General features: G+C 43.2%; 1 protein-coding gene across 1 annotated transcript; it reads right to left on the bottom strand.

Moving 5' to 3' along the window:
- Positions 1–542: 542 nt before the first annotated feature.
- On the bottom strand, positions 543–9,260 carry LOC117998018 (zinc finger and SCAN domain-containing protein 4-like). The gene is made up of 4 exons (XM_034986536.1): positions 9,186–9,260; positions 2,248–2,622; positions 1,481–1,646; positions 543–1,390 (listed from the first exon to the last, which is right to left on the bottom strand). Exons 1-4 carry the CDS (start codon positions 9,258–9,260, stop codon positions 642–644), a joined length of 1,365 nt encoding a protein of 454 aa, XP_034842427.1. The 3' UTR covers positions 543–641.
- Positions 9,261–9,714: the final 454 nt, after the last annotated feature.

Raw genomic sequence — 9,714 nt, 5'->3', positions numbered from 1 at the left:
TTCAGTTTCATTCAGGTTCAGTTTAGCTATTAATATTTCCAGTGGAGTAAATGATTTTATCATTTATTTTAAAAAATATTTTGAGATAGCAAGAGAGCAGAGCAGGGAAGGAGGGGCAGAGAGAGAAACAGGCTCCCCACAGAGCGGGGAGCCCAACGTGGGGCTACACTGGGGACCCTGGGATCATGACCTGAGCTGAAGGCAGACGCTTAGCCAACTGAGTCACCCAGGTGCCCCTGATTTTATCATTTAAATATAAAAGTTCCCTTTCCAGGTTCCTGCTTTCATTTCCCAGTTTTTTAGGTGCATGTGGTCCAGGAGCGATATAAAAAGTGTGGACAGAGCACAGGGGAGCAGGAGGGAAAGCATCACCTGACCACTGGGAGCTATTTGTGTCCTGGAGTTGAACATTCCGGGATTAAGTAATAGTACCAACATTACAGCTTCATTTATTCAACAGATATTGTTTATTTGAAATTTGTCAGCCACTTTTCTAGGCACCTGAGATACTCTAGTGAACTGAGAAATTCCTCCTTAAACTTTTTAGTGAAGACGATAAATGGAAAATATAATCAGGAAAGTATATGTTCTAAATAGGGAAGTACTACGGAAATATACATATTTGCATTGATACTCATGTATCATTCCATTGGGGCTGCACCCGAGGAAGCTTCTGGTGTGGAAGGAACACCTTTGAAGGCACTTTTCTGGTGAGTCCTCAGGTGGCGGTGGTAGGTGGACGACTGGCGGTACCTTCTATGGCAGAGGGAACATTCATAGGGCTTCTCTCCTGTGTGGATTCTCTCATGTGCCAGGAGGTTGGTTTTGTGGCTGAAGGACTTTTCACACATGCTGCACGTGAAAGGCTTCTCTTCTGCATGAATCTTCTGATGCACGTGTAGGTCTGATGCTTGGAAGAAGCCTTTGTTACACTCAGCACAAGTAAATGTTCTCTCGTTATCGTGTCTTCTCTGATGGGCTTTTAGCTGAGAGAAATACCTAAAGGTCTTGGGACACTTTTCACATCTGTATGCGTTGTGGGCTTCATGGCATCTTCCTTGGTGTCCCCCACATGTGGAGCTCCCCTCAGTTCTCTGGTGGGTAGGAACAGGCTCAGGGATGACCTGGATTGACTGAGAGAGAAACCCTGGTCCCCCCTCTATAAGGACATCTTGATATGAGGGTCCCTTCAGGGACCCTTCCTTGGACCTGGATGTGCCTAGACCTGCTCTTCCAGAGCTGAGCAGATTCTTCAAAGAAACACTGTCCTCTTCAAGCCTAGGACAGTCCTCTTCCTGGATAATGAGCAGGGAAGGTATTTCATTGCCTTGACTAGTAATACTGTCATTCATGTGATAAATGTAGTCTCCATTTTTTTTATCTTTATCTCCTGTGTGGGGATAAAGTGACTCAGTGAAGTTGTACCCAAGAAAGAGTCCACACACAACACCCCTCTAGTACCTTGGCTTACCCCACTCACCTTGTCCTGTTTCCAAGGAAGTATCTTGGGGAGTCCAGGAGGGCATCCTCATATTTGTCCCTGCTGGGGATGCTTTTGACAGCTGTTTTGTTAGATGGACAATGACTTCTTTTAAGGGCATATTCTCAGAAAAGAGGGCTTCCTGTCCCTGCATGTGGACATGGACCTGTTACAAAAAAACAATGATCACTTATATAGTCTTCATTAATGTGTCTTTCCTAATGAATAACGATGAAGGAGCGCCTGGGTGGCTCAGTCAGTTAAGCATCTGCCTTTTGCTCAGATCATGAACCCAGGGTCCTGGGATTGAGTCCTACATCGGGCTTCCTGCTCAGTGGGGAGTCTGCTTCTTCCTCTCCCTCTACCCTTCCCTCCTGCTCTGGCTCTCTCTCAAATAAAATCTTTAAAAAAATATATGAATACTAAAGTTTTCTGAGGGAAGATCCAGCTCTTGTCCAGGCATTCTCAACCTTGAGGTTTTGCCCAACTGACAACTTTTCAGTGAGTTCTTCCACCATCTCTCCAATGAAACTCAATGAAATAAATATGTTGGTTCCTATATTATGTCCCACTGAAAGAATGACTATAACACTTTATTTTTGCTCACTTTGGTTGCAAAAAATTTCCCTTGGTGAGGAATAGTGTGATCTGACAAATAACTGCATCTACAATAACTTCTTTCTCTACTTCCAGCTATCTCCTACTGACTACTTATTCCTTACTCTTTTTGGCCCCTCACCCCAGGATAAAAAGAACCTTCTACTCACTAAGTCAGGTGGCTTCACAGAACTATCACTCAGATCTTCCATGAATTTCTCAAAATTTCTGCCACTGGATTCCCATTTCTTTTTCAAAGTCGACGAATCACTGCAGTGCCTGTTGATCATAAATTGTTCCAAGACCACTTGAAAAATAATTTCATCCTTGCTGTGTTTTTCTGGCTGCAGCCACGCGTAAAATGATTTATAGAGTCTTTGCAGTTCCTGCTTTGCACATGAGTTGTTGCAATTTTGAAATAAGCTGTGCCGAGGGTCCTGGAACTCAGAAATGTCCTCTGCCTTTTGGAGAGCAGGTCCTTGGCTGGGTTTAAAGTCTTTATTTTTTGACCCAGGATCATCCATGGATGGTTCACACAGAAATGACTAGTAATATGTATCAGAGACTCAACTTCCTGGATTCAGTTTTAAGTCCTGCGTTTCTGGAGATCTGTTTCAAAACAAAATCAGGACATCTATAAATATTAGATGTATTTTCTGATCTTCTTTTACTAGCTAGACAACAGTCAAATGTTACATAGAGTGGATAGTGATGGATGCTTAAAAACTTAAGCTACAAATAGGAGAGATATTTCATTTTATCACTGGAATGATTTAAAAAAAAGAAAATGAATTTCAGGCCCGTATTACTCCACTGGTGAATTTTATGGGACATTTAAGAAAGAAGTAACACTAGTCTTATACAAGAGCATATAAAAAGACACTCCTCTTTTACTTAATGAGGTTAATTAATCAGCTTACTGATAAACCTTACTAGTACAAAGGAACACTACTAGGAAGTAATTCTCATGAACATAGATGCAAAAATCCTTAAATATCTGAAAATCAAACTCAGTCATATATAAGGAAAATAATACATCATGAATAGGTGGATTTTATCTTCTATATACAATTTGGGTTAAATCTCAAAAGCAATGTAATTTACCACATTATTGATTTTCAAGAATATACTATCATCTTAGTAGTAGATACATTAAATAAGCTTAATAAAAGTCAGTACTCAATCCAAGAAAGATATTTAGTAAACTAGGAGTAGAAGGGAGCTTCCATTGTGTGATAAGGCATTTACAAAATGAGTATAGAAAAAATTCTTTTAAGTTTTGCCCTTGACATTTGGGCTTTCCCCATAATTTGGCTATAATACTGCTATAAACATCAGGGTGCATGTATCCCTTTCAATCAGTATTTTTGTATCCTTCAGGTAAATACCTAGTAGTGCAATTGCCGGGTTGTAGGGCAACTCTATTTTTAACTTTTTGAGGAGCCTCCATACTGTTTTCCAGAGTGGTTGCACCAGCTTGCATTCCCACCAACAGTGTGAGTGGAGGTTCCTTCCCTTTTTCTCCACATCCTTGCCAATACCTGTTTCCTGTGCTGTTAATTTTAGCCATTCTGACTGGTGTGAGGTGGAATCTCACTGTAGTTTTGATTTGTATTTCCCTGATGAGTGATGTTGAGCATCTTTCCATCTGTATGTTAGTCATCTGTAAGTCTTTAAAAATGTTTATTCAGGCAGCAGTACAGATGAAGTTGAGTTTGCCTTACTTAATATTTATTTCTACTTGCAAACCATATTGTTTGGGCAACTATAGGCACAACCCTTGGAAGATCGAGTAGGTAAGATTAGAAGAAAAGGTACACTGTTGACGGGAACGTAAACTGGTGCAGCCACTATGGAAACAATATGGAGGTCCCTAAAAAAATTAGGCTAAATGAAATAAATCAGAGACAGAAAGATAAATACCATATGATCTCATTGTGGTTTTTTAAAGATTTTATTTATTCATTTGAGACACAGATACAGAGAGAGCGAGCATGAGCAGGGGGAGAGGCAGAAGGAGAGGGAGAAGCAGGCTCCTCGCTGAGCCAGGAGCCCAATGTGGGGCTCGATTCCCAGGACCCTCGGGGTGGCAAAATGGGTGAAGGGTATCAAAAGTTACAAACTTTCATGGAGATACAATAAACAGCATGGTGACTACAGTTAATATTATATTGCATATTTGGAAGTTGCTAAGAGTAAATCTTAAAAGTTCTCATCACAGGGGTGCCTGGCTGGCTCAGTTAGAAGAGCATGGGACTCTTGATCTTGGGGTCATGAGGTTGAGCCCCATGTTGGGTGTAGAGATTACTTCAATAAATAAAACTTTAAAAACAAAAAACAAACAAAAAGCTCTCATCACAAGAAAAGAACTAACTATGTATGGTGATGGATATTAACTAGATTTAGTGGTGATCACAATATAAATATCGAATTATGTTGTACTCCTCAAACTAATGTGGTATTATCAATTATACCCCAATTCAAAAAACTAAATCTATTTTCTATGTAATTTGTCTATTTTTGTGTCCTTTTCAATCTTATATATGGTAAGGAATTCAAGATTTCATACTAGGGGTGCCTGGCTGGTTCAGTCGGTAGTGTGTGTGACTCTTGATCTCAGGGTTGTGAGTTTGAGCCCCATGTTGGGTGTAGAGATTACTTAAAAACAAAATCTTTTAGGGATGCCTGGGTGGCTCAGTGGGTTAAGCTAAGCATCTGCCTTCCGCTCAGGTCACGATCCCAACCCTGGGATCAAGTCCAGCACTGGGCTCCCTGCTTGGCCGGGAGTCTGCTTCTCCCTCTGCCTGCCACTCCCCACCACTTGTACTTTCTGACAAATCTTTTAAAAAATTAAATAAAGTTTTTAAAAAATGTCATACTATAAAACAAAAAGACAAGGAATTGGTGTATTACATGGGCACAGAAAATGAACTGATTTTTGTTAAGGTGATATTTCGCAGTGTCAACCTCATCTGGTAGTCTGACAGGATTAACCACCTTGATCCCATCTATAAATGAGGTAAAGATGAATTCAGAATCACAGAAGAAAATGGAATATATTTTTTCCTCTTCCTAATCCAGATGACTTTAGTATAATGCTAATCTCCTGGAGTCACACCCCATTTTACTTTCCCTTGCCCTCAGGAAGAAGTACTAAGTCCTTCCTGATCTCAGGAGGCCTTGCCAGGGCCATCTCACCTCTCCAGCCCCATCTTGGTACACTGGTCTTTTATTCCCCCTGAAGATCTCTTCATCTAGGCCTCCCCACAAGTTTTTTCAGGACCACCCCAGGCACACACAAACCACACGGTCACACCTGTAGACAAGTACTCAATCCCACAGGGACACCACTGTAGGGCATCGTGATTAAGACCTTGGAATTCAAAATCAGACTGCCAGGTTCCAATGTGAAACAAGCTGTTTGGCCCAGCCAAATTACCCATGAGGTCCCCACCTGTCACAGAATTCCCAGTGTGTCACTGGAACTCAATGAGTTAATATTACGTAAAGCACATGGACAGACCCTACCTAGCCTAAGGTTTAAGCACTTAGTAAGGGTATGCTAAATAGCTGATACTTACCCTTTGACTCTTAGCCCCCACCCCCACCCCAATCCGCTCTGGACCATCACTTCAACAAGATGCCATAAAAATGTCTTACTAGAAGGGCGCCTGGGTGGCTCAAGTCGGTTAAGTGTCTTGCCTTTGACTCAGGTCATGATTCCAGGCTCCTGGGATCCAGCCCTGTCTCAGGCTCCCCGCTCAGCAGGGAGTCTGCTTCTCCCTCTCCCACTGTTCCTCCCCACTGCTTGTGCTCAAGCTCTCTGTCAAATAAAATCTTAAAAAATAAAAGTCTTACTAGAAACAAAATTAACAAGACAACAGAGCCATACAAAAATGCTTTCTAGGGGAGAACTCTTTCAGTCCCGCCAGGATTTTCCAGAGTCCACAACATCAATCCCTACTGAACCACAGCATCTGGCAAAATAGACCATCCCCAATAGAACACAGGCCGCTTTTCGGCAACAGGCTTGAGCAATGGAATGTAGAAAGGAGCACGGCGATCCCCTAGCTGAATATGGACGGGCCCATTGGGCAACTCACCTCAAATTATCCAAAAGCCCTAACTAATCAATGAGCTACTTACAACCAGGTACAGTTACCAAAAAACCAGAAAATTCTATCCATCACCGTAGCTCACCTTCCTTTATTGCAAGCAGTTTCTCCTCTGCTGAGCTGCCCGTCGCTGCCTTGCAGTGTATTCAATAAACTTCTATCACCTTTGTTCCACCTCAGGTGACTCCTTTCACCTCCCAGGCCACCGATTTCCACCCGATCTGGTCGCCCTGTATTTGGGGGCCCCCATCCAACCCGGAGAGACACCACACCTAATGCCTGAATAAGCGCCGTATTTTTGTTCCTAGGAGTTTTCCCCCAATAATTATACCCACATACACATGCACAAAACTGGAGATTTCCCTTTCATTCTGGAAACTCACCTACTCAGGAAGATTGAACTTCAAACTGGGCAATCCTGGGCCAAAAGGTGAGCTGCGGCGAGACTCACTCCGCACTGGCTCCTCCCTTTTATAAGGTATGGGGTCAATGATGGATTTACAGACGTGATTGGATAAAATCTTCCTGTTGATGGAATCCCTGATGGGATCTCCATCTTGCTCTACCTTCAGCTCTCCAATATATTATGAGATAATATCCCTGGGGCTGGAGCAATCGGCCACAATCAAACACACTAATATTTCTGCAGTGAAATGTGACAACACTCACACTGAAGGAGAATACAAAGATTAGTGTTAGTCTCACATACATTCTGGCCAAGTTTTGTCTTAAGTGAGTCACACACAAACTTGCTGGTACTTCCTAATTCCCTGAGATTTGTGGATCGCAAGTGTGGCAGAGAACCAGGCTAATGTTCCCTCTTCCCGTGTCAATCCCAGGCTGGTGAATCAGAGGATACCCCAGGACTCCAGAGGAGAGGTTCCTAGTCCAGCAAAGAGCCCACAGGGACTGGAACAAAGATCATTTCAATGGGAAGAGAGAAATTGGTGCTTATCTTTATGTTGAGAAAGTACATCATATCTGAGAGACTTAATGTAAGGACAGTGTGAAGGTGAAGTTACAATGGTGTGAGACTCCTGGTTTGAAAATCTGGCTGGTGGGGGACTGTCCTGTACTGAGTAGGAAGAAAGGCAACAGGAAGAGATTCTATGAAACTCAGCACTTCCATTTCCTGACTCATGGGGAATGAGACCATTCCATAGAAGATGAGGGAAGAATTTGGGGAACAAAGGGATTGGGTTCGACAAGGGACTGGTGCAGCAACATAATCATTGCCCATCTTCCCTCTACTTTCAAGTTGTGTCCAGAATCAAACCTCCTTCACCGCTCTACAGCCAGGACTTTCAGCCCAGTCCCCACTCTCTCAATCTTGGATTATTGACGTTAACTCCTGACGGGCCTCTCCTCCAGCTAGCCTTCAGCCTATTCTCAAAAATAGCCACTAGAGGGACCATATTATAACCAAGTGTGACTCATTCCTCTTGTCATTGTGGAACGCCCTGAGGACCCTACAGTCACTGAGGGCAGAGCTTCCCAACTGCCTCTGGTGAAGGACCTGCCCATCTCCACCCTCCTCATTCCTTCCCATCTGTCATGATGATAAGGGAGCAGAAGGCTAGCTGAAGAATAGCTGAAGACGAAGCACAAGCTGACACCCTGCAACCTCCCCCCACTCCCCCCACCCATGGGACATGTGTGACATTCTTCCAGGGATCTCCCAACTATCTCAAGGTTAATACATTGCTAGAGGGGAAAACAACCTTAACTTGACAAGATACCTCTGGTATCTTGTAGGTCAGTCCTCTTTAGCATATGAAAGTTCTTTTGAAACCTCCCTTTTTCAAGTATGTAATCACCACTCCTCAACCGCCCCGTGCAGCAGCTCTTTCTGCCCACGGGTCCTGTCCCCGTGCTTTAATAAAACCACCATTTTGTACCAAAGATGTCTCAGAAATTCTCTCAGTCGTCGGCTCTGGACCTCACCCCACCGAACCTCACCTATATTCCAAAACCACATCAATGGACACACTTTCACAAGATGCAATAAAATGACTTACTAGAAATATAACAAATTAGCCATTTACTAACAAAAAAAGCCATTACACAAAATGGAAGACCTTTTGATGTCATTAGATTTAAACTCAGTCAACTTGCTCTAATGGTTTCCAAATGATCATTTACTATTTATGTACTAGCCTTGCTGTGGAGAGTGGAGATGGGCAGTGTCCTCTGACCATGTTCTGAGGAGTACTGACTTAGAGTAACAGCCAGATTCGTAACAGTAGCCCGGAGACCCTACTGACCTGGCCCCACGTCCTGTCCCCTTCAGCTCCTCTTCTCGCCCCTTTGTGCTGCTTGAGCCTCACTGCGCACACATGGTACTGGGATCTGGCAGCTTCTTTCCCATCTCTTTTATAAGCTCTTCTTTTTGATGTGGGAAACAAAGGCAGAAGAAAAATTAAAATTTCCTTACTACCTATAGCCCACTGAGAAGTCCTTGAAACAGGCAGAGTGACATTCCTTTAGGGACTCAACTGCCTCGATGTTAATACTTTGCTAAGGGCAAAAGGCAGTCCTAGCCTGACCTCGCCCAACCCCCACCTGTAAGTCTACTTTAATGTATAAAAATTCCTTTGGAAACTTCCCTTATCTCTAAACCCCCAAGATACGTGTTGGCAATCATCCCCCAAGCATATGGCCCACCTATATACATCTGAAGGGTCTCATGACTCAGGTTTTATTAGATGGTAATAAATGACCTTTTCCCAACAATAGCTAGCCCCCTCAAGGTCCTGGAAACCTTGTTTCTAAAATTCCTTAGAGACTTAACGCTATCCCTAACCCCCTCCCAACTTGAAAGTACATAATGGGCACTCCTCATGACCCCAGTACGGCTCTTTCTGCCCACGGGTCATGTTCCCGTGCTTTAATGAAATCAGCTTTTTGCACCAAAAACATCTCAAGAATTCCTTCTTGGCCGTAGGCTTCGAACTCTAATAACGTCTTTCCTACATCACTTTTATGGAGTATACCTCCCCACCCAGCTCTCCTGCATTCCTGTCAGGTCTTTGTTCAAACATCTCCATGGTGAGAGCTGTGCTGGACATGCTTTCTAAAATTTGAAGCTATGCCCTGAAAGTCCCCATTCACTCATCTGCTGATTTTTCTCCTTAACCGTTATCACCACTGGGCAAGCTCAACATTCTACCTATTTACCTTGCTTTTGTTTATCACTTCCCTGCCTCCATCATGGAATTTAATCAAATGGAGGGCGAGGATTTTCATCTATAACGTTGCCCACAGCTGTCTATATGGAACCTGGCACTTGGTAGGTCTTCTTCAGTTATGTGTCAAATTGAAATGCATGTTCCAGCAAGAGAAGGTGAAAAGCCTCCCAAAAATGGTGTGGCAGCAATAGGGAGGGGAGGATCAGACTAGACTAGAGGGAATTATGGAGTAGCCATTTCAAGACACTTTCAGGGAACTGATAGGTGGGCAACTGGCTATGTCCCAAAATCACCACAGAGAGATTAAAAGTTAGAAGAAACTTAGATTCTAGAA

The sequence above is a fragment of the Mirounga leonina genome, unplaced genomic scaffold (assembly GCF_011800145.1).
Source record: "Mirounga leonina isolate KUSES-001 unplaced genomic scaffold, KU_Mleo_1.0 Mir_376, whole genome shotgun sequence".
NCBI lineage: Eukaryota > Metazoa > Chordata > Mammalia > Carnivora > Phocidae > Mirounga > Mirounga leonina.
Note: the sequence above shows the minus strand (reverse complement) of the source record. Positions and strands in the feature narration are given on the sequence as shown.